The sequence below is a fragment of the Bufo bufo genome, chromosome 3 (assembly GCF_905171765.1).
Source record: "Bufo bufo chromosome 3, aBufBuf1.1, whole genome shotgun sequence".
Classification (NCBI taxonomy): Eukaryota; Metazoa; Chordata; class Amphibia; order Anura; family Bufonidae; genus Bufo; species Bufo bufo.
Genome location: NC_053391.1, coordinates 599,960,516 through 599,986,319, shown reverse-complemented (window position 1 = coordinate 599,986,319; position 25,804 = coordinate 599,960,516). Strand labels below are relative to the sequence as shown.

Below are 25,804 nucleotides of genomic sequence, written 5' to 3'. Positions count from 1 at the left end.
CTTCACTTACCACGGTTTTCCTTGAGTTTTCACCCTTAGTTACGGCTGTTTTGAATCCTACACAGGGCCGGTGCAAGGATTTTTGCCAACACAAGCGAAGCTGCATTTTGGCGCCCCCCCCACAGCTCAGCCCTGATCCCGTCTGCATCAGCTGGCTTCTCCTCTGTGTGGTCCTGGTATCTTCGCTCTGCTTCAGACAATCGCTGGTTTGAGGACCGGATTTTTCACCCTATAAGACACACAGGCCCATAAGACGCACCTACACTGCGTGCAGAATTATTAGGCAAATGAGTATTTTGACCACATCATCCTCTTTATGCATGTTGTCTTACTCCAAGCTGTATAGGCTCGAAAGCCTACTACCAATTAAGCATATTAGGTGATGTGCATCTCTGTAATGAGAAGGGGTGTGGTCTAATGACATCAACACCCTATATTAGGTGTGCATAATTATTAGGCAACTTCCTTTCCTTTGGAAAAATGGGTCAAAAGAAGGACTTGACAGGCTCAGAAAAGTCAAAAATAGTGAGATATCTTGCAGAGGGATGCAGCACTCTTAAAATTGCAAAGCTTCTGAAGCGTGATCATCGAACAATCAAGCGTTTCATTCAAAATAGTCAACAGGGTCGCAAGAAGCGTGTGGAAAAACCAAGGCGCAAAATAACTGCCCATGAACTGAGAAAAGTCAAGCGTGCAGCTGCCAAGATGCCACTTGCCACCAGTTTGGCCATATTTCAGAGCTGCAACATCACTGGAGTGCCCAAAAGCACAAGGTGTGCAATACTCAGAGACATGGCCAAGGTAAGAAAGGCTGAAAGACGACCACCACTGAACAAGACACACAAGCTGAAACGTCAAGACTGGGCCAAGAAATATCTCAAGACTGATTTTTCTAAGGTTTTATGGACTGATGAAATGAGAGTGAGTCTTGATGGGCCAGATGGATGGGCCCGTGGCTGGATTGGTAAAGGGCAGAGAGCTCCAGTCCGACTCAGACACCAGCAAGGTGGAGGTGGAGTACTGGTTTGGGCTGGTATCATCAAAGATGAGCTTGTGGGGCCTTTTCGGGTTGAGGATGGAGTCAAGCTCAACTCCCAGTCCTACTGCCAGTTTCTGGAAGACACCTTCTTCAAGCAGTGGTACAGGAAGAAGTCTGCATCCTTCAAGAAAAACATGATTTTCATGCAGGACAATGCTCCATCACACGCGTCCAAGTACTCCACAGCGTTGCTGGCAAGAAAGGGTATAAAAGAAGAAAATCTAATGACATGGCCTCCTTGTTCACCTGATCTGAACCCCATTGAGAACCTGTGGTCCATCATCAAATGTGAGATTTACAAGGAGGGAAAACAGTACACCTCTCTGAACAGTGTCTGGGAGGCTGTGGTTGCTGCTGCACGCAATGTTGATGGTGAACAGATCAAAACACTGACAGAATCCATGGATGGCAGGCTTTTGAGTGTCCTTGCAAAGAAAGGTGGCTATATTGGTCACTGATTTGTTTTGTTTTTGAATGTCAGAAATGTATATTTGTGAATGTTGAGATGTTATATTGGTTTCACTGGTAAAAATAAATAATTGAAATGGGTATATATTTGTTTTTTGTTAAGTTGCCTAATAATTATGCACAGTAATAGTCACCTGCACACACAGATATCCCCCTAAAATAGCTAAAACTAAAAACAAACTAAAAACTACTTCCAAAAATATTCAGCTTTGATATTAATGAGTTTTTTGGGTTCATTGAGAACATGGTTGTTGTTCAATAATAAAATTAATCCTCAAAAATACAACTTGCCTAATAATTCTGCACTCCCTGTAGTTTTAGAGGAGGATAATAAGATATTTTTTTTTTCCATTACACCTCAGGTCAGACCAGCAATCAGACCCCCAATGTAATTCAGACCTCAGATCAGACCTCCAATGCCTCAGATCAGACCCCCATGTCAGCCATCAGCCCCCCATGTCAGCCATCAGCCCCCATGTCAGCCATTATGCCCCCATGTCAGCCATCATGCCCCCATGTCAGCCATCACCCCCCCCATGTCACCCATCACCCCCCCATGTCACATTTCTCCCCCTCAAGCCCTCCATGTCACATTTCTCCCCCTTCAATAGATAACTGCCATATTTTCATCAAAAAATCTACTTTAGCATATGTCAAATCACCTATGTCACATTAGCCCTCACATTTCTCCCCCCTACATCCATGTTGCCACATTTCTCCCCCACCATCCTTGTTGTCACATTTCTCTCCCCTCCATCCATGTTGCCACATTTCTCCCCCTCCATCCATGTTGCCATATTTCCCCCCTTCCATCCATGTTGTCACATTTCTCTCCCCTCCATCCATGTTGCCACATTTCTCCCCCTCCATCCAGGTTGCCATATTTCCCCCCTTCCATCCATGTTGTCACATTTCTCTCCCCCTCCATCCATGTTGTCACATTTCTCCCCCTCCATGTCCCATTTCTCCCCCTCCATCCATGTTGCCATATTTCCCTCCTTCCATCCATGTTGTCACATTTCTCTCCCCCTCCATCCATGTTGTCACATTTCTCCCCCCTCCATCATGTCCATTTCACCCCCCCATGCCACATACATTTCTCCCTGCGGGCCGCACAGACAGACTACTTAGAGACATTTGTCCACACAGTTACTCACCACCAACAGCTCCACCTCCAGTCTCCAGATCTCCACTCCCCAGTCTACACCAGTTGCTGCTGCCTGCTGCCCGCCGCCGCAGCGCCACTCGACAGTCATACCCCCCTGACCCCGTGACTGTCTGAGTTGCTGATGCCGTGCTGCTGCTGAGCCTGCATGCTGCTCTGTGAGGAAATGAGGGCCGGGGCTGCACGGCACACCTGCAGGCTGCGGCGGGTGGCCGGTCCTGGCGAGGCAAGTCCGCAAGTTATGCATTTAAAAAAGAATTTTTATTTTTTTTTAATTCCGCCCAGGCGCCGCACCCCCCCTTCTCTGCGCCCTCAAGCAGCCGCTTGGTCTGCCTTATTATAGAGCCCCCCCTGATCCTACATTATGAGGACCTTCTCAAGATGGCTCTTCTGCAAATTCTCTGAGGCCAAAACTGCCTTCCCTCAGGTCACATACAAACTTGCTATATATAGCCAGCAGCTTCCTGCCACCCAATCAGATTGGATTACTGAGAGACACACCTCCTCACTCTGAAGCCTAATGCAGGCATGCAGTGTGAAGGACCGCCCCTCTGTCTTCCTAGCCAGAGACATGAGCCATAGCAACGGTCTTTTAAGGGAGCAGTGGAAAGGGACAGGAAACATTAATGAAAGCTGTTATTATAAGGTAATTACAGATCTTTTGGCAATCATTGACAGACTAACTCAGGTATACATGCCCAGCTCTAATAAACTAGCAAAAAAATAAATAAAAATGACAGTTATCCTTTAATACTGTACTTCTCCAGTGTAAAGTGCACGCTCAACAGTAATAAAGACGTAACCTTGAGGAAAATTGATCGTCCTGGTTGGTACAGGCTAAATATTGTTTATAGTACATATTATAATAGTTTAAAAATCCACTTTATGGTAGTAACAACTGACAGATTCTGATGCATGTAGCCAAAGTCTTTTCTAAAGAGATAGTGTTCGCATTACACATACTTCAATATACATGCTATTTGTAAGGCCTCTTTCCCACAGGCGTGTGCGCACCGTTGGCGTATTGTGGATCGCATTTGCGTATCCGCAATACACTGGCGCCGTTCCGTGGGCATTTCGCATCACGGATGCGGACCCATTCACTTCAATGGGTCAGCAAATCAGGAGATGCGGAATGGTGCGGAACGAAACCCTACGGAAGCACTACTGAGTGCTTCCGTGGGGTTTCGTCCCGTACTTCCGTTCCGCAAAAAGATAGAACATGTCCTATCTTTTTGCGGAACGGCCGGATCGCGGACCCATTCAAGAGAATAGGTCCGCGATCCGCTGCGGCTGCCCCACGGACTGTGCTCGTGCATTGCGGCCCGCATTTTGCAGGCCGCAGCACGACCACAGGGCGCACACGGCCGTGGGAAAGAGGCCTAAAGCAAACATATTACCCTGAGCACCCAGTGGCAAGTTCTCATAAAAAATTACAGAAACTCAATGGAGAAAATTACACACATATTTCACTCAATGCATTCAAATTATTAGAAATATTGTCGATTTCACTGCTATCTGTTGTGTCAAGGCTTATCCAGAAAAGCATAATCTTCTATATATATATATATATATATATATGATATATATGTTAGTTTACATGTTTTCAATTATAATACTTGGTTAGGAAATCGAATTCTTTACATTTAAAGGCCATTTACTATTTTGCAACCAATAATGTAACTGCATGGGAAGGAGTGATCACTATGTCATCGCTCATCCCCATACTGTCTAGTGGTTTCCCGGCGGCAGATCGCTATTAGGCAGTATGATTTGCTGCCGGCAAGTTCTGATTTTTAAGCATGGTTATAGAGGACCTTTCACCTGAAAATGAAATTTAAACTAAAGATATACCCTTACTTGCCGGCCCCCAGTGGTGCTTATTCAGTTCTTCATTTTGCACTCAGTGCCCCCGTTTGTCCGCGGTGCCCCCCAGTATGCTGTAACACAGAAACATTTAGTATTTGTACTGCTTGTTTTATTAGAAAGTTGACACATTTAAAATATATATATTGGTATCCGTTATACACTGTTGCAACCAAGTGTAATTACTGCAGAGCAACTAAAGTCTGTATTACAACGGCCGATAATTAGCGATCATCTTGCAGTGTAATATTGTTCATCGGGCAAATCTGATTATTAAAGAGGACCTTTCACCTGAAAATGCAAGTTAAACTAAATATATACCCTTACTTGCCGGCCCCCAGTGGTGCTTATTCAGTTCTTCATTTTGCACTCAGTGCCCCCGTTTGTCCGCGGTGCCCCCTGCAATATTTTCTGCCTTCTATGCTAATGAGCCATCCGGCTCAACTGGGCGGGCCTGCAAAAGTTCTCTTGGGCGTGTCTTTCTTCTCCCTGGCACGGAGCGCATCCAATCAGCGCGCTCCACTCTTAGCCAGAGAGAAGAAGCTCCAGTTCTCGCGAGATTCGCTAGAACTGGAGCGATTTCATCCATCCTGAGCCGGCGCCATCTTGGATTCCCGCGGAGAGCATTAGAGCAGTGTTGGAGGCGGCGGCTCAGGATGGATGAAATCGCTCCAGTTCTCGCGAATCTCGCGTGAACTGGAGCTTCTTCTCCCTGGCTAAGAGCGGAGCGCGCTGATTGGATGCGCTCCGTGCCAGGGAGAAGAAAGACACGCCCGGGAGAACTTTTGCAGGCCCGCCCAGTTGAGCCGGATGGCTCATTAGCATAGAAGGCAGGAAATATTGTGGGGGGCACCGCGGACAAACGAGGGCACTGAGTGCAAAATGAAGAACTGAATAAGCACCACTGGGGGCCGGCAAGTAAGGGTATATATTTAGTTTAACTTGCATTTTCAGGTGAAAGGTCCTCTTTAATAATCAGATTTGCCCGATGAACAGTATTACACTGCAAGATGATCGCTAATTATCGGCCGGTGTAATACAGACTTTAGTTGCTCTGCAGTAATTACACTTGGTTGCAACAGTGTATAACGGATACCAATATATATTTTAAATGTGTCAACTTTCTAATAAAACAAGCAGTACAAATACTAAACTGGTTGGAGTAAAATGTTTCTGTGTTACAGCATACTGGTGTAAAAAGTCATAGAATAAATCCAAGTAAAACTATAAATGAAAGAAACAGCTATAAAGTTGCATCATCTTTTTGTTTTTATAAAACATTATTTCAATTACATGTTGGTAAATGTACGAGTTCTCAAGACATTGCAAAATAGCCACTGAATGATAGTAAAAGTCTCTTACGTGCACAGTGATGTGCTCTGGTCAGTAAATGGGCTGATTACTGTCTGATGCTCATCATTAAAGGTGACCGAAAATAAAGGGTTAATATCATGATGTTATGCAATACGTTTAAATATTAAAGAAATTGTGCAGCCATAGCATGCTGGAAATGTAAACATATTGTATAGTCACATGCTCTGGATTCAGAAATGTAAATGGGAATTGATGGCTGGTACCCTTTAGGTAATTTCCTATACATATTGTCTAAGTCATTACATATTCCTCCATTAATCTACACTTAATACTCCATAATGACAAAGTGAAAACAGAATTTTAGAAGTTCTTGCTAATTTATTATAGAGGAAAAAGACACATTTCACATGGACATAAGTATTCAGACCCTTTGCTATGACACTTGAAATTTAGCTCTGATAGCCAACAATTTATCTGATCATCCTTGAGATGTTTCTACACCTTGATTGAGTCCATCGGTGGTAAATTCAGTTTAAAGCCTCATTCACATGTCAGTGATTTCCATCAGTGATTGTTAGCCAAAACCAGGATTGGAGCCTCCACAGACATAAGGTATAAGGGAAAGATCTGCACATGTCCTGTGTTTAGAGCCGCACTTGGTTTTCAAATAATTGAAATCACTGACCAAACACTGATGAATGAATGAGGCATCATGGACATGATTTGTAAAGATGCAGCCCTGTATATATAGGGCCTCACAGCTGACAATGCATATCAGAGCAAAAACCAAACCATAACGAGGCAAGTACTGCCTGTAGAGTTCGGAGACAGGATTGTGTGGAGACACAGATCTGGAGAAGGGTACCAAAAAAATTCTGCTGCACTGAAAGTTCCCAAGAGCACAATGGCGTCCATAATTGAATGAATTAAAATGAAATCCTGATCCGGAGTGCTCTGGACCTCAGACAATGACAAATGCACACAGCCAAGAAAACACAGACGTGGCTTAGGGACCACTCTTGCCCAGCCAGCGACCTGACTAGAAACCCATAAAGCATCTCTGGAGAAACGTGAAAATGGCTGCCCAATGACAGGCCCCATCCAACCTGACAGAGCTTTAGAGGATCTGAAGATAAGAATGGCAGAAATTCAAATGCAAACCATGTGGCATCATACCCAAGAAGACTGGAGGCTGTAATCACTGCTTCAACTAAGTCCTGAGTAAAGGGTCTGAACACTTATGTCAATGCAAGATTTTAGTTTTTCCTGTTCAATAAATTAACAAAAATTTCGAACATTCTGTTATCACTTTCTCATTATGGGATATTGAGTGCAGAATGATGGGGGAAATGTGAAAAAAGTGGAACGGTCTGAAGACTTTCCAAATGCATTATATATATATATATATATATATATATATATATATATATATATACACACACACATACATATTTGTAGAGGGTGGGCCATGAAAACTAGAGGCCTGTTTCCTTTATGTGGTTTGTACAGGATAACAGAAGATGCTGGAAGTGCTTCCTGACAGCGACTATATAAAGTTGTGCCCATCTTATGTTCAGGAACACCTTCTGCCACACCACACTTTCTATATTCTGGACACAAATTAAAATTTTCTCTTTCAGGCATAGTCTAGTGATAACTTTCAGAACCCTACCCTTCAGGTAACCCCACATATAAACGTTGCATATCGTTAGGTCTTGTGTCGGGCTTACTTTGTTGACCGCACATTTGTGAATGTTGCATGTACTTGGCACAGGGACATGAGCAACGTACGGCAAGTCTTGCTGGAAGAAACAATACTCACATTCGGAATCAGTTAACTGTAAGGAATCGGTCACAGATGTTCATGTACACGGCTGCGTTCACATTTTCATCAACAAATATTTGACCCACAATCTGCATAATCATAGCTATTCACTAAATGCTGATTTTTAGATCATGAATTGGCTTTTGGTGCAGTTCATGTGAATTTTCTGTGTGCCAGTCTCTATAAGGCTACATGCACACGACCGTATGTGTTTTGTGGTCCGCAAAAAAAAAAAAAAGGATGACATCCATATGCCATCTGTTTTTTTATTGCGGATCCATTGTAACAATGCCTAAAACGGACAAGAATAGGACATGTTCTATTTTTTTTGCGGGGCTACGGAACGGACATACTGATGCGGACAGCACACGGTGTGATGTCCGCATTTTTTGCCATTGAAATGAACGGGTCCGCATCCTATCCGTAAAAAAAACAGAACGAACACGGAAACAAACAACGTGCATGTAGCCTTATTCTGCTAATTAAAAACCTGGTTAGATGGAACCACACTTCATCATACAAGATGTATTTCTGGGGGTCCACGTGTCCGTCTACGATCAGATCCATTAGTCACTGACAATACGCCACACGTTCTGTCTCTCCCCTACTCACTCGGTATGGCTTCAGGTGAAGCAGTTTCAGTACACATACACAGTTCACATTGATTTCCTCGGGCTTACTTATAATCCTCTCCTGGCTGTCCGGACATGTGGTTGTCAATTTTTTTTTTTTGCCATCGGACACAGATCCTGTGTTACACCACTTTTGCACCGAACTATGTATACTGCTTTTTTCTGGATCTAGAAGATCCAGAAAATGACCAGCAAAACAGTCTGTGTTTCATTGAATGAGCCTGTGTGTGCCTCCACTATCACAATTCATTGTTGAATCAAATACAGCATCCTGGACCCACTCACACAACACTACGAGGATACGATGGGCCTGATTGGTTGCGATGGGCATCAAAAACCGTACGAACCCGGACATACCCATATTTTCACCCAGGCAGCCCCCCTGATGAGCATTTCATGCACCGATGCTCCTCTTTGCCCTGCACTGAATCGAATCCGTTTTTCCGGATGACACCGGAGAGACGGATCCGGTATTGTAATGCAATTGTCAGACGGATCCGCATTCGGATCCGGAAACAAATGATATCAGTTTGCATACGGATTTCTGGATCAGGCAGGCAGTACCGGCAACGGAACTGCCTGCCGGATTCTTCTAACGATAGTGTGAAAGTACCCTTAATGAATGAAGTACGATTAGCATTATCCTGTACAAACCACACAAGGGAAGCGGGGTCCTTTTTTATATATATATATATATATATATATATATAAAAATACAGAGCCGTGCTAAATGCTAGTGGATAACGCTTCACCTGCTTTTGCTGCACAGGACACCACATATTGTAAATCTAACGGAATTATTGTACTAAGATACAGAGGCAGGCTACTCTTATGCTGCATTGGAAAAATGTTTCAGGACTTTCAGAATAAATACTTGATTTAACACTACAAACAATGTTATCTTCTATATATGCCAGACCATTTAAAAAGACATTGGTTTGGATAATGTATAAAAATAAATAGGAGCGGTGTATGTAATAACAGTAAAAAGATAGATATCTCGTGGCGTCTCTTAAAGGGGTTGGCCAGTAACTACATAATTACAATCTATATAATTAACTACTATATGAAGTTGTGCAAAAATTGCTGATTTCAAGCAGTTGCACAGCAAGCAAATACCACTGGTTAATTTAAGTGAACTATCAATCTAACAAACTAACAATCGCCTGCTCGCCAGTGAAGGAGACTGCTGTATTTACATGCAGCGATCTTCTCCACAGTATCGCTCGTCCCCATACTGAATCATTGTTTAAAGGGTATGATCTGCTTCCAGCAAATTATGATTAAGGTGACCGCGCCAATAATCTATTACCCGATGAATGAGCATTTTGCTTGTTCATCGGGGGCACCTTTATACTGGCAGGTTATTGTTCGTATGAACGCTTGTTAGCAATAATCTGCCCGAACATCAGTCAGTCTAAAGGGGTTTATCATGTAGAGAAAGTTAATACAGGGCACTTACTAATGTATTGTTATTATCCATATTGCTTTCTTTGCTGGTAGATTCATTTTTCCATCATATTATACACTGCTCTTTTTGAGGGGTTACGACCACCTTCTAATCCATGAGCAGTAGTCGTGCTTGCACACTATAAGAAAAAGCGCCAGCCTCTCTGGCGACCGGGACTGTGGGACTGCCCATAGGCTGATGCTTTTTCCTATAGTGTGCAAGCACGGCTAGCGCTGCTGGATTGCAGGGTGGTCATAACCATGGAAACAAGCAGTATATATTGGGATGGAAAAATTAAACAAGCCAGCAAATGAGACAATATGGACACTGTGGTAAGATGAACAGTAAAATGTATGAGAAAAGTCCTGGAAGGGGTGTATATCTTATCCAGGTTCCTCAACTGGGTGAGATTAGTAAGATCCAGGATGGTGCTGGCTTCAGTGAACATAGTTGCTGAAGCTAATTTTCTTTAGTACATCAAGGGCTGGATTTTATTTGGATTGGGAAGGTAGGTTTGGTAGTGAGACCTTCCCAATCCACCACATTCCAGGGCATGGTTTTCCCTAACCTGAGGATATCGCAGGTGAAGCCTGCTGTAATCAGTCTGGCATAAATCCACCCTCAGTGTGTCAGTCAATTGGAGGAGAGGATTGTGAAACAGAGACCTGTGGAGGCTCTGTTTGGTCTCAGTCACGTGGGCTGAGGGGCCACAAGGCTATGTGACGCCTGATACCTTCCCTGTGTGTGGACTGTTTGGCTGTACAAATCCATACCTACTTGGTGTGAACAGGGCTCTACAAGTGAGGTAGGGATGTTATTTGTTTAGGTAGTGCCTAGACAGGCAGGTGTTTATTTTGGTTCTGTTTGGAGTGCTGTGTTTTGTGTTGATGTGCCTGAAGAAAGCACAAGTTTGGACCTTAAACCTGGTGTCCGTGAAGACGTCTGTGAGTGCGACCCCCTGGGAGAGAGCAATCCCTCACAATTGGTGGAGAATGCGTGCACCAGGAAATGTACATGCATAAAGGACACAAAGTGCTGCTAAGGGCAACGACAAGACAGAAAGAGCAGGTGCTGCTGAATACTGCTGTGTTGCTGTGCGGTGATTGAAAGGGCTAGGAGCCCAAATTAACGTGAACCGTGTTGTTACCAGACTGCCTGTTGCTATGAGGTGGTTTGAGGATCTCGCCGAGCAGCTGATGCAGGCCACTGCACAGAATAAAGAGTCTGCTGTGGCTGAACCCCAGCAAGTGGAGGGGAATCCACCAGGTGCTACCATGTATTGGTGGGAAGGTTGCCAACTGGAGGACTGTGACATGAATGAGTGGTTGGCCAGGAGAGTTAACAAAATATATGAAAGACACTGCGACTTGATGATTGGAGGACTACCACTGGGGGGTCATTGTAGATTCCCGCCAGCAAGTTTCTCGTGTCATGCCAGAGGTCCTCGAGTTCATAAAGGGGGAGTCAGAGACAGATACCACCGTGACTGACCTTTGCAACGGACTATGGCTCTTTACAATGGGAGATCTTTAAATGTGAGACCCTGAGAGTGGAATGTGTGCTGGGCAAGGACATTCCGTTATTTTGGCAGCTGTGGAGTGGAGAAAGCGTTTCAAGTTGTGAGGCCAGTAGGACTAGAGACTGCGCCAACAGTGTGCAACATTATGGTGAAGGGCAGTCCAGTCCCAGCATTGGTGGACGCAGGGAGCCAGGTGCCTGCCAGCTTGGTAGCTGGGGATTGTGTGATGGACAAAATATTAAGGGTGCGGGACACTCGTGCAGATATCAAGGACTATCCGGGGCCTCTCACTGAGTGTGAGACTCCCGTGAGAACTGGGACTTATGAACTCGATGTTACAAATACGCTCATGCATGATGAAATGCTGGGCCGTGATTTACCCTTATTATGGAAGTTGTGGGGAAGTGGAGACACTTCTGCAGCCAGTGACGAAACTCCTGCAGAACATGTACTGATCCTTTTAAGTGAAGTGACCATTGGAAACAGTGGTGCCGATACGATGCAAAGTGAATATGCAAAGTTGTCTGAAATACATAATGACAATGTGGATTTATGTGCAATGTGTGATGATGATGACATGCCTTTTCCCTTGCAGGCTGTGATTGGGGAAGAAGCTCCCCCTGCTGGTAAAAATGCAAATGATGTAGAAATGCTGATAAATGTTATGGGCACACAGCTGAGGGAACCCACTGTGATATATGTGTGGGAAAGTGGGGCAGTGCTAGCGTATGTACCACACGTACCAAAGGAGAGTGTGCAGTCTCTCTAGTGTTCTATGTTTAATAAGGAAATGTCCCAGGTGGGGATTAGCTCATCTGTGCCCCTAGAGGTCAGGATTAATAATGACACGAGCGGTAAATGTGACGTATGTGCTGTGACCGATAGCAACTCAGAGAGTTAAGCTACCATGTCAAGGTCCTGTGAAACTAAGGTGGTTACTAGTAGCGACCAGATGACAGTTATATCTGATGAGATAAGAGTTAAGTGGGGAGACGTCAGCCTAGTGTCTGAGACCCATGCCCAGGCAGTGATAGGTGACCTGACATGTCAGTACAGCTACAATCAGGAGGAAGATTTCCCTCTCTCCACACGAGCAACTGAGGGAGGCTTCAGAGGGGTCAAAGGAGGAGACCCAGAAAGAGATGAGTGAACTGAATGGTCTACTGCCTGATGTCCAGGAGAAGAGTAAAGACTCCAGGAAAACACAAAGGACTACATCGACAAAGGGCTTGAAGAGTCCCTGAGTGGAACTCCCACAGGGTTGCCAAAAGAAAATGTGGGTACTCCTGTGTCTGCCAATGTTCAGGAGAAGGAGACTAAGGCCCTCTCTCTGACTAGGGCCCCTGAAGAAGTGCTTGAGGCTTGAGATGAATTGGAGAGGCTGAACAAGCAACTTAGAGCAGAGATGGAGGATCTCATGAGCTCAAAGGATGACGTTGAGAAGAACGTCCATGAGTTGGAGAAGTCTAAGCGTACTCTCGAGCAGCCGGTGGAAGAAATGAGGACTCTGCTTGAAGAGATAGAGGCAAGAGCTTCTCGAGATGACATATTTGCTCAATCAAAGGAAAATGAGAAACCTGAAGGGGAGAATCCTCTGAAAGATGCCAAGAAGTACAAGCCAGAACCTGTTATAAATGGTTCTGGAGATGGTGGCGCTGCGGTAACGGCAGAGGCAAAGAAGATGGAAGATGTCTCTTCTGAACAAGTTGATGGGGCTGATTTGGATGCAGAAGCCAAAGGATTCATGGCAGTGAGTAGCCAGGACCTGGCCGTGAAAAAAATGTGCTCCGTCGTCAACGCTTTCCAGGAAGCCGGCAGCCTTCTGGGGAAGAAATACGAGGAGACAGACGACCATCATGCAGATTCTGTCTACTACGGTGGGAGGGCTCTCCTGGAGCTTGCACGAATGGAGAACAAGGCCCTGGCTGACAATCAGGAGGGAATGCCAGAAGAAGAGTCTGTTAAAGACCCCAGTGCCTCCAACCTCGATGAGAAAGAGGAGGAGGAGTTAAGAGTGCCAGTATATGATGCCATGTCTGAGAAGGATGAGAAGGCTAGCAAAGAGATTGGAGACTCCAAAGAGACAAAGGCTGAAGAAGTTAAGGCCGATGAGTTGGAGTGGGAGACACTGCCGAGATCAAAGAAGAGCCTGAAGGAGAGCCTGCCGAAGTGGAAAAAGCCACTGAAGAAGCAGAGGTCTCTGAAACTGCTGCCAAATCTGAGGAAACCACTGCTGAAGAGAGCGAAGAGAGTTGAGATGGAACTCATGATCGTTCCAGAACGAGCAAATCTAGAAGCAGAAATGCTGAAAAAACTGTAAAAAAAGAAGTGGCGACAAAATGGAGGTCCCTGGAAAGGAAACGGCGAGTTGCCAAGGAAGAAGTGAACCAGATGCGCTTCAAAGGAGCGAGCGGCGACAAGCATGCTCTGCTGAAAGAGCTCTGCAAAGCAAGAGAGATAGGGTCTGGACACAACCATGACTGGGAACAACTGTGTGAACAGTTCAGTCAAGAGCTGCAGCAGTCCAAGAAAGGACCTGAGCATGTGCGAGAGCCAGAAAAGTTAAAGAGAAAGCCTGTCGGTTGGAAAAAAATATCTCCTGGAAAAGGATCCAGAGGCCAAGATCGAAACGCTGAGAGTAAAATAAAAAGATGCTATCTTTTGATGAAATAAAGAAACAAAAAGAGCGAGATCAGAGAGTGCGAGAGCATATTATCGTAGTTCGTGAAAGAATAAAAACAGTGTATCTGGCCATTGGAGGGGCACTAGAGTCCGTTAGATATTATCTACTGGGTAGAAAATCTGTGTTTGTAACAAACCGAGCTCTGCTGGCCTGGGTATGGCAAAATAAAGGAAAAAAGGTGACATTGGCCACATCTTCCAGAGTGCATAGTACAATGTGGAAAAATGCCCAGACCTCCGGTATGGAGAAGGGGGAGTTGCTGGAGCTAATTTTCTTTAGTAAATCAAGGGGTGGATTTTATTTGGATTGGGAAGGTAGGTTTGGTAGTGGGACCTTCCCAATCCACCTCATTCCAGGGCATGGTTTTCCCTAACCTGAGGATATCGCAGGTGAAGCCTGCTGTAATCAGTCTGGCATAAATCCACCCTCAGTGTGTCAGTCAAGGGGAGGAGAGGATTGTGATACAGAGACCTGTGGAGGCTCTGTTTGGTCTCAGTCACGTGGGCTGAGGGGCCACAAGGCTGTGTGATGCCTGATTCCTTCCCTGTGTGTGGACCGTTTTGCTGTGCAAAGCCGGACCTACGGTACTTGAACGTGTGAACAGGGCTGTACAAGTGAGGTAGGGACGTTATTTGTTTAGGTAGTGCCTAGACAGGCAGGTGTTTATTTTGGTTCTGTTTGGAGTGCTGTGTTTTGTGTTGATGTGCCTCAATAAAGCACAAGTTTGGACCTTAAACCTGGTGTCCATGAAGACGTCTGTGAGTGCGACCCCCTGGGAGAGAGTGAACCCTCACAACAACACTCACAATACACTTCCGGTTCCGGCGCGCGCATGGAGAGGCGCGAGTGAGAGGCTCTCCGTTCGATCGGCCCGATAACCTAGAGAGCCGCCGCATCCCGGGTCCGAAAGGTACCCTCAGTCCTCCCGTGTACTGTAGGGAGCGCCCATGGAAAAGTTCGTAGTCAGAGGCGGCTCCCAGAAAGAACCGCGGACACCACTCTCGGCAGGTGAAGACCTGAAGGCCAGGGGCAAAATGGCGCCGGCGGCTGAGAAGCGGCACAGACTTACCCGTTCGTCCTCGCAATCAACCCAGAGGAGTGCGGAGGCATCGGGGTCAGAGGAGGAAGAGGGAGAGAGCTGTCTAACATCGGCTGATGAATTAACAGCCTCTTGTAAATCTATGGCCATAGAAGTGGCTAAACTGCTGGCACCAGACATAAAAGCCTCCCTGGAAGCCACGGTCTCCACGGCCCTGCAACAACTGCAGTCTGATGTGGCGCAACATACATCACAGATAGCTGAGGTGGAACAAAGAGTGGTAGTGGTGGAAGAGGATCTGGGGAGTGCCCAGAGGAGTATCAGTGACCTCCTGCGAGATAACCAGTACCTGAAGGAGAAGTTAGACGACCTGGAGAACCGATCCAGGAGAAGCAATCTGCGGATCATCGGCCTTCCGGAGTCGATTTCGCCGACCCAATTGATGGACATCTGTGAGGTAGAGATCCCACAAGCACTGGGGCTGCGCGGCAATTGTACAGTGGAGAGGGCGCACCGTTTGGGGCCGTCGTTGCCAGCAAGTTCACGCTCCAACAACATGAAGCCTAGAGCAGCCATAGCCAAATATTTGAACTATGCCGCCAAAGAAGCAATACTAGCAAAATTTCGGCGCAATGGGAGGCCGCTGACGATTAGGGGCAACAAGATCCTCCTATTCAGCGACTACTCAGCAGAAGTGGCTAAGCGCAGGAGGGAATTTTCGCAAGTGTGCTCGGCTCTTGCTCGCAACAAGGTCAAGTTCGCCTTACTTTACCCTGCAACCCTGCGGATTTTTCGTCCAGACGGGACGGTTGACACGTTCCTTTCGCCGGGAGAAGCTTTGGGTTCGCTGGACTCGGATCCCCTATTCTCTGATTTGATGCATACATCTTCCCAGCGATCAACTTCCTCGGTCAGAGGGAGAGGAGCTACCCAGAAGTCGGGGAGAGGGGGGTCCAGATCTGCAGAGCCAGAACACCTGGGGGCGACTCCAGGTTGAATATGGACAGCACCGGGTATCGTTGGAATATGAGTAGGCCATCCTGGAGAGTCACGTGAGATAGCATTGGACTTTGTGTTCATTTATGTTAACATGTTAAAACGCATTGATTATGCCGAGTACTATGGGCCGGGGAACGGTTTATGTTTAGGGATAGCTAATGATGCTTGAAGAAGGTAGTGACAACTACTACACTGTTAGATGCGCGAAAAAAGTGAAGTCGACATTTGTTTTATCTAAGTTGTGGGGCGGGTTGGGGGGTCATGGGTGGGGGGGAGGGAGGGGAGTGAACACTAAATTGTATGTGGTTAGGATGCAGATACCTTGGTACCAATCTGTGATATTCTGTGTTGACCAGTTCTTGGTGGCTTCTCCTGCAGAGGGCGAACACATAGTGAAATTACTATGCGTGTAATCACGTGGAATGTCAAGGGCCTACGATCCCCTACTAAACGTATGGCGGTGTTGCGACATCTTAAAAAATTAAAAGTAGATGTGGCGCTCCTGCAGGAGACCCACTTAGAAGAGGCTGATTTTTTCCGGATGCGCAGACTATGGGTGGGACAAGTAATAGGTTCACCCTCAGTTGGCAAAAAGGCGGGTGTTATGGTCTTGTTTCACAAACGCTTGCAATACGAGATTCGCTCCATGTCCATTGACACTCAGGGGAGGTGGATGCGAATAAACATGGACTCTCCGGTTGGTCAGATAGTTCTACAAAATGTCTATGCCCCAAACACCGCTCAGACTGACTTTTACAGGTCGTTGGAGAAAGACATTTTGGAAGAAGACTCACAGATGCTGCTGGTGGGGGGTGATTTTAATAGGGTACATAACGAGCAGGAAGATAGGAAGAGAGGGGCTTTGGAAAACGTTACCCCGCAAAGACAGACCCAGACGCTGCTCCCTTTGATACGCAATACAGGTCTTTGTGATTCCTGGAGATACCACCATCCAGTGGAACGCGAATATACTCATTTTTCTCATGCCCGGGGGTCATGGTCCCGGATTGACTACCTCCTGACATCTCAGAGAATGTTGTCAAAAGTCAAGCTAGTAGAAATACTGGACTTGTTAATCTCGGATCATGCCCCAGTGGTTATGGAAATGATGGACTCAGTCCCCAGGGGGCCGGATGTTACGTGGAGAATGCCGCAACACTTACTCAAAGATAAGGAATTTCTGGATAAGCTAAAAGGGTGGTGGTGGGAATACTCCCAGGATAATGTGGAACAGGCATCGAACCAGAATTTATTTTGGGACGCGGCCAAGGCGGTCCTGCGGGGTCGAATAATATCATATTCGATAGGGAAGAAGAGGGAAGCGAGTAAAAAGTTTGAGGAAGCTACCCAAAAGGTGCGGGAGATGTACACTCAATTCCTGCAAAACCCCTCAGTTCCCAATAAGGTTCTATGGGTCACGGCCAAACATAGTTTTGACTACTGTCAGGAAGGAAAGGAAAAGTGGTTTGGAGACTACCAAAAGGCTAAGCTTTTTCGTGTAGGCAATAAGGCGGGCCGGCTTTTAGCAAATCTAACGCGCCCATTTGTGAAACAAACGGCCTTGCATCCCCTGAAGGATAGGTCGGGAAATTTGTGCTCTCAGCCGAAGGACATAGTGGAGATATTAAGAGAATATTTCCAAACATTATATTCAGGGGATCCCCCCCGCCCCCAGGAGGCAAGGGACCTTTTAGACAGGGTGGATTTACCGCGCCTTTCCACTGAGGCGGTGGAAACGTTATGTCAAGACGTTAGTGATTAGGAGTTAGGGACAACAATTAAGTCGCTATCAAATTGTAAAGCCCCGGGACCCGACGGATTCCCGGCGGAGTTTTACAAGGCCATGATCCCAGATCTCTCCCCGACGCTGACTAGTCTGTTCAACAACATAATGGCCGGGGGTAGTTTACCGGACTCGGGCAAGATGGCATACATTAAAATTCTCCCGAAAATGGGCAGAGATTTGACTCAACCCAGCGCGTATAGACCGATCTCCCTGATCAATCAAGATATTAAAATTCTGGCAAAGCTTTTAGCCAATAGGTTAGCCATTTGCATACCGAATCTCATTGGTTCACATCAGGTAGGGTTCATGAAGGGTAGATCAGCAGTGACTAATGTGCGCAAGGTTCTAACCGTTCTTAGCAGATATAGAGACCCCAAAGGTAAGCCTTCTCCGGCGTTGTTGGCAGTGGATGCCGAGAAGGCATTCGATAATGTCAATTGGCAATGGTTGGGTAGGGTACTGGACAGGGTTAACATTACGGGACGCTTCCGGAATTTCTTGACCGCACTCTATACCAACCCCCAGGCACGGGTGAATGTACCGGGCTTTCTATCCAAACCAATTACGCTGGAGAAGGGCACGAGACAGGGTTGTCCCTTGTCTCCGTTGCTTTTCAACTTAGCAATGGAGCCCTTGGCAAGATGGCTAGTTAAGTCGGAAACGTTTGAAGGGGTTAGGATAGGGGGCAAAGTGCTGAAGGTTAGTTGCTTCGCAGATGACATGCTACTATATTTTGGGTCCCCGGAGCTCCACTTGGAAAGGACTCTTGAGGCCTTGAATATCTACGGCAGGGCCACAGGGTATAGGGTCAACGTGGAAAAAAGCCAGTTACTGTTTCTTGATCATCAGTCTCCGGCAGCTAAACATCTACAGAATAGTGTGGAGGTCCGGAGGGATTACCTGACCTATTTGGGCATCAAGATAGGCCGCACTCCAGCGTCATTATACACTCTGAATTACCCCCCTCTCTTCCTTAAAATAGAGAATGAATTGGAGAAATGGCAGGACTTGCCCTTGTCAGTGTGTGGGAGGGCTCACTTAATCAAAATGGTGAGCTTCCCAAAGCTTCTCTACCCGCTTCAGACAATTCCATTATTGATAAAACACGTGGATGTGGTTAGGATGCAAAGGGCGTTTAACCGTTTCCTCTGGAAAACTAAGAGACCTCGCATCGCTTATGCTAAATTAACGATGCTGAAATATGAAGGGGGGTTGCAATTGCCGAATATTCGCCACTATAACTTGGCGGCGCTCTTCAGGCATGTGCGGGACTGGGTGTGGGGCACGGGCTATTACATTCGAAAGGGAGTTAGCTGATGGAGAAAACTTGGAGGCCCTATTACATACCAGGATAAAAGACATACCGGTGTCAATAAGGCAGTGCATTCTTTTGAAAGACACCATAATGGCGTGGAAGGCGATCAGGAAAATCTATGGCCTACCTTGTTACCTGTCACCCAGATTACCATTATGGTCGCTACCGGCGTTCCCCCAAGGTAGGGAGAATAGTATGTTTCAGGCATGGAGGGAGAAAAATATACTGAGACTTGAAGACCTGCTTCATACTTCTGGTCTCCACTGGTTAGATTGGGATCAGGTTAAGGTACAATTTGATTTTCAGGATGCCCACTATCTTCCCTACCAGCAAATAAAAAGCTATTGTAGTGCCCAGGCATCTTCTGTTGGGGATGCTGATAGGTTAGCATGGTTTGTGGCCTTGCTAGGCAAGGATGGCTCTCACATGCCCCTCTCTGAATTACAACGCAGGCTTCATAGTATCCAGACGATCGGCCTGGTAAAAGGGGCCTACAAGCCCTGGGAGAGAGAGCTATCTGACCCGAACATAACAAAAAAGATGAGGGAAGGCATGGAATTGGTCAGACGGGCGACATATAATGAGCAGTGGAGAGAGACACAATTAAGACTCATGCATCGAGCGACGTATGCTTTCAATTTGTCCTATCGTGACGCCCCTGCCCATTATCTTCGTGAGTGTCCGAAGTGTAGCCTTCAGAAGGCGGGTCTATTACATGCCATTTGGGAGTGCCCGAAAGTGCAACCGTTGTGGAAACAGGCCATAGAAGCTATTGATGACATTTGGGGTGATACGGTGGGTACCACACCACAACAGTGCGTATTCCATTACATACCTAAAAATCAGGAGGAGGAAATGGGATCGCTGGTTGCGAAGCCAGGTGTACATCTTCTGTTGATGTCGGTTAAAAAGTCTCTCCTACGACACTGGCTAGAAAAGGAAGTTCCAGTGTGGGAGGAGGTCATAGGGGTGATGAAGAATGTTCTTTACTTAGAAAGGCTGGAGGTAGAACAAGATAAAGAACGCTTGGTCGAGAAGTTTATTAAAAAATGGAGGGGGTTCATAGAGAAACAACTTTCGGTTATTGAAATTCAGGAACTTATGGCCCCATTTAAACTCACAGGGTGGTATCTAGAGGCTCAGCTGGCAGATAGGCTGGGGAGATTGGCCCATTAGTTCGACTGGTAGGCGAGGGAATCATCCAGGGCGGAGGAGGGGGTACTGCGGGTGAACCACTTCAAGTCCAAAAAGCTTAGATTGGTGTTCAGGGGTAGGGAGGGGGGCGGGAGGTTGAGGGGGGGAGGGGAGTTGGGGAATATTATGGTAAAATGTGTATTGAGAAATCTTATTTTCCAAACTGCTTGCACAACTGTGCTTTGATGCAAATTTCCTGTATTGTATTGTTTCTATACCCAATGCTGTACAACTGATTTCTCAATCCAATAAAGAGATTTTTGAAAAAAAAAAAAAAACACTCACAATACATTAGTAAGTGCCTTGTATTAACTTCCGCTACATAATAAATGCTATTTGCTGAAGTGAGACAACCCCTTTAAGCATTCAAGGCTCAAACCTAGTATATACCAACAGCATAAGCGTATGTATATGTATCAAAACAAGGGTGAAGCGATATAAGACTAATGTAGCAATATTCCGAAAAGTTGGGGAATAATGCCCCAGCGTCTTATGGGGCGAATACTAATGAGCGCTTCCATTATGGAAGCGCTCATTAGTACCAGAGGACCAGGAAGCGGTGAAGGCTCTGTACTCATCGCTTCCTGGTCCTCGGCTGTCAGCTGTGCTGTGGCTGCGCACAGTGTAACATAGTTTATAGGGCTGGAAATACATCTGTCCATCCAGTTCACCTGTTATCCTGCAAGTGTACGCGCCAGTTCACAGCACAGCCGACAGCAGGAAGAAGAAGAGAGCGCTGGAGGTGAGCAGCGGCGGTGTCCGGAGCAGGAGATGTTAGTGTTTTTTTATTTTATGTTTTCTGTGGCATGGGGGCTGATGAGAGGCATGGGTGCTCATATGGGGCTGATATGGAAGCTGATGAGAGGCATGGAGGCTCATATGGGGGCTAATGAGAGACATGGGGGCTTATATGGGGGCTGATGAGAGACATGGGGGCGAATATGGAAGCTGATGGGAGGCATGGGGGCTGATGAGAGGAATGGAAGCTTATGAGAGGCATGGGGGCTGATATGAGGAAATGGGGGCTGATGAGAGGCATGGAGCTCTTTTCTGAGGTCTGATTGGGGGTCATTAACATTGGGGCTGTCAGCTGAGGTCTGATTAACATTGGGGGTCTGACCTGAGGTCTAATGAAAAATCTTTTTTTCTTATTGTCTTCCTTTAAAACCTAGGTGCGTCTTATAGGCCGGTGCGTCTTATAGGGTGAAAAATACGTTAAGTCCCGGCCAACCCTTTTAAGTTGAATATGCTGCAGTTAAAAAAAATATTAAAAAGTAATAAATACATAGAATAATACATAAAACAAAATGATGCAATAGAATGAAATCCACAGCATGATGATGTCAATATGTAAATGAGTAAACGGGTAAATCAAAGGTTTCTGGTATTAAAAAAAATGTTTGTTAGCGTCCCAGGACTTGGATCAGGAATATACTGTACATACACAAAGCTGAATGTGGCACTCCACATAATCACACATCAACTTCAGCAACAATTATGGGTAAGTTTGTAAAAGACGTCCACAATTCCTGTCTCACTGTATAGGGAATCAATCTGGCTTTATGGTATCAAACGTGTGTAACATGTCAAAAGATAGACTGGGCTGTGATGGCTTTTACCACATTAGGCTTCTGTCATATAAAAACATGGGGCAAGGGAAGTAGAACGGCTGCCCATAGTATGGATAAAGCATATATACAGCCACAAAAGTGCTTCGCAGATGAATGTCACAACCATATGTGGGGAGGATGAAGTACTGCCGACATAGTGGTGGTAGAGGTCGTCATCTCCCTTAGGGGATCTGAAAGATGTTAAGCTTGCTGGTGTTTTTGAGAGTCTGGCGTCTGTTACAAAACCATACCCTCACCACTTCACGGTCATAGTTCAACTCCTTAGCAATATCTGTGATCTCCTGGCCAGTGGGCAGGGCATTCTTCTCAAAGTAAGTGTTTAGGGCCTCCACAGCTTGAGGTGTAAAAGATGTGCGCCTTTTCCGCTTCTTTGATGGTTCACCACCTACAAATTCCATCAAATTTTGTTGTCCCTCCTGGTTTCTCATTTCTGCCTCATTTAACCATTTCTCTAGGACTGGTTTCAGTTTCTGGGCACTCTTCGGTGTTATGTCCAGCTTTTCAAACCTGTGGAAGGAATTTGAAAAAACAAATCAAAAAAGTTTATATTTTTAAAAGGGATGATCTTTTTTTTAAACGAATTAAAACAAGACAATGACACTTTTTTCTATTTTATTTTCTGATTGTAGATTTAAAGGGCTTATGTCAGCCCACTAAACCATTTTTTTTGTTTACTAATAATCCCCACACTGCGAGCTCTGCATACATAAGTTAAATAATCATTTTTGTTCAGTAGAATTTGATAAAAAGCGATTTTTAAAATATGCAAATTACCTTGCTACCAGCAAGTAGGGCGGCTACTTGCTGGTAGCAGCCGCATCCTCCGACCCTAATGACGCCCCCTCCGCATTGTGATTGACAGGGCCAGGGAACGGAATCGTTCTCTGCTGGCCCTGCTTGTTAGCATTCAAAATCTGGCGCCTGCGCCGCGGCCGTACCTATCTTCAATCTGCGCAGGCGCACTAAGGCGCAGGCGCAGGCCCACTCGCTCGGCCGCTCCATCCTCAATGCGCCTGCGCCGATGATGTCACATCTACACCCGGCGCAGGCGCATTGAGGAGAGAGCGGCCGCCTCTCAGTGCGCCTGCGCAAATTGAAGATACGTACGGCCGCAGCGCAGGCGCCAGATTTTGAATGCTAACAGGCAGGGCCAGCAGAGAACGATTCTGTTCCCTGGCCCTGTCAATCACAATGCGGAGGGGGCGTCATTAGGGTCGGAGGATGCGGCTGCTACCAGCAAGTAGCCGCCCTACTTGCTGGTAGCAAGGTAATTTGCATATTTTAAAAATCGCTTTTTATCAAATTCTACTGAACAAAAATTATTATTTAACTTATGTATGCAGAGCTCGCAGTGTAGGGATTATTAATAAACAAAAAAAAAAAAAACTGTTTAGTGGGCTGACAGAAGCCCTTTAACCACTTAAGGACCACAGGTTTATACCCCCCTAAAGACCAGGCCCTTTTTTACAAATCGGCACTCCACAACTTTAGCTGTTTATTGCTCGACATCCATATATAAATTTTGCTCTAAATTTATTGTTCTACATGTCTTTGATAAAAAAAAATGTTTGGGTAAAAAAAAAATGGTTTGGGTAAAAGTTATAGCGTTTACAAACTATTGTACAAAAATGTGAATTTCCGCTTTTTGAAGCAGCTCTGACTTTCTGAGCACCTGTCATGTTTCCTGAGGTTCTACAATGCCCAGACAGTACAAACACCCCACAAATGACCCCATTTCGGAAAGTAGACACCCTAAGGTATTCGCTGATGGGCATAGTGAGTTCATAGAACTTTTTATTTTTTGTCACAAGTTAGCGGAAAATTATGATTTTTTTTTTTTTCTTGCAAAGTCTCATATTCCACTAACTTGTGACAAAAAATAAAAGCTTCCATGAACTCACTATGCCCATCAGCGAATACCTTGGGATGTCTTCTTTCCAAAATGGGGTCACTTGTGGGGTAGTTATACTGCCCTGGCATTCTAGGGGCCCAAATGTGTGGTAAGGAGTTTGAAATCAAATTCTGTAAAAAATGACCAGTGAAATCCGAAAGGTGCTCTTTGGAATATGGGCCCCTTTGCCCACCTAGGCTGCAAAAAAGTGTCACACATGTGGTATCTCCGTATTCAGGAGAAGTTGGGGAATGTGTTTTGGGGTGTCATTTTACATATACCCATGCTGGGTGAGAGAAATATCTTGGCAAAAGACAACTTTGTATAAAAAAATGGTAAAAGTTGTCTTTTGCCAAGATATTTCTCTCACCCAGCATGGGAATATGTAAAATGACACCCCAAAACACATTCCCCAACTTCTCCTGAATACGGAGATACCACATGTGTGACACTTTTTTGCAGCCTAGGTGGGCAAAGGGGCCCATATTCCAAAGAGCACCTTTCGGATTTCACTGGTCATTTTTTACAGAATTTGATTTCAAACTCCTTACCACACATTTGGGGCGCTAGAATGCCAGGGCAGTATAACTACCCCACAAGTGACCCCATTTTGGAAAGAAGACACCCCAAGGTATTCGCTGATGGGCATAGTGAGTTCATGGAAGTTTTTATTTTTTGTCACAAGTTAGTGGAATATGAGACTTTGTAAGAAAAAAATAAATAAAAAATCATCATTTTCCACTAACTTTTGACAAAAAATAAAAACTTCCATGAACTCACTATGCCCATCAGCGAATACCTTGGGGTCTCTTCTTTCCAAAATGGGGTCACTTGTGGGGTAGTTATACTGCCCTGGCATTCTAGGGGCCCAAATGTGTGGTAAGGAGTTTGAAATCAAATTCTGTAAAAAATGGCCAGTGAAATCCGAAAGGTGCTCTTTGGAATATGGGCCCCTTTGCCCACCTAGGCTGCAAAAAAGTGTCACACATGTGGTATCGCCGTATTCAGGAGAAGTTGGGGAATGTGTTTTGGGGTGTCATTTTACATATACCCATGCTGGGTGAGAGAAATATCTTGGCAAAAGACAACTTTTCCCATTTTTTTATACAAAGTTGGCATTTGACCAAGATATTTCTCTCACCCAGCATGGGTATATGTAAAATGACACCCCAAAACACATTCCCCAACTTCTCCTGAGTACGGCGATACCAGATGTGTGACACTTTTTTTGCAGCCTAGATGCGCAAAGGTGCCCAAATTCCTTTTAGGAGGGCATTTTTAGACATTTGGATACCAGACTTCTTCTCACGCTTTGGGGCCCCTAGAATACCAGGGCAGTATAAATACCCCACATGTGACCCCATTTTGGAAAGAAGACACCCCAAGGTATTCAATGAGGGGCATGGCGAGTTCATAGAATTTTTTTTTTTTGGCACAAGTTAGCGGAAATTGATATTTTTTATTTTTTTCTCACAAAGTCTCCCTTTCCGCTAACTTGGGACAAAAATTTCAATCTTTCATGGACTCAATATGCCCCTCACGGAATACCTGGGGGTGTCTTCTTTCCGAAATGGGGTCACATGTGGGGTATTTATACTGCCCTGGCATTCTAGGGGCCCTAAAGCGTGAGAAGAAGTCTGGAATATAAATGTCTAAAAAATTTTACGCATTTGGATTCCGTGAGGGGTACGGTGAGTTCATGTGAGATTTAATTTTTTGACACAAGTTAGTGGAATATGAGACTTTGTAAGAAAAAAATAATAATTTCCGCTAACTTGGGCCAAAAAAATGTCTGAATGGAGCCTTACAGGGGGGTGATCAATGACAGGGGGGTGATCAATGACAGGGGGGTGATCAATGACAGGGGGGTGATCAATGACAGGGGGGTGATCAGGGAGTCTATATGGGGTGATCACCCCCCTGTCATTGATCACCCCCCTATAAGGCTCCATTCAGATGTCCGTATGTGTTTTGCGGATCCGATCCAT

The 25,804-nt window shown here is 45.5% G+C and overlaps 2 protein-coding genes across 2 annotated transcripts in view; one reads left to right on the top strand and one right to left on the bottom strand.

The window, feature by feature from the left end:
- The first annotated feature begins 12,510 nt into the window (after positions 1 to 12,510).
- Positions 12,511 to 14,200, top strand: LOC120996167 (histone-binding protein N1/N2-like). Its single transcript, XM_040425921.1, has 2 exons — positions 12,511 to 13,403; positions 13,434 to 14,200. The coding sequence occupies exons 1-2, from the start codon at positions 12,684 to 12,686 to the stop codon at positions 13,596 to 13,598; spliced, it is 885 nt and encodes a 294-aa protein (XP_040281855.1). The 5' UTR covers positions 12,511 to 12,683; the 3' UTR covers positions 13,599 to 14,200.
- A 7,210-nt stretch (positions 14,201 to 21,410) lies between these two features.
- POU6F1 (POU class 6 homeobox 1) overlaps positions 21,411 to 25,804 on the bottom strand; it is a 122,358-nt gene continuing 117,964 nt past the window's right edge. Inside the window, exon 12 of the mRNA XM_040425920.1 lies at positions 21,411 to 22,432. Coding sequence (XP_040281854.1) covers positions 22,087 to 22,432 — 346 coding nt within the window. The 3' untranslated portion in view covers positions 21,411 to 22,086. The remainder of the gene's footprint in view (positions 22,433 to 25,804) is intronic.

Bases quoted from the DNA above. Each gene is read 5' to 3' on its own strand.
- LOC120996167 (XM_040425921.1), top strand. From the start codon at position 12,684: ATGGAGGATCTCATGAGCTCAAAGGATGACGTTGAGAAGAACGTCCAT. The intron at 13,404-13,433 runs ACACTGCCGAGA...AAGAGCCTGAAG, and splicing joins CCGATGAGTTGGAGTGGGAG to GAGAGCCTGCCGAAGTGGAA.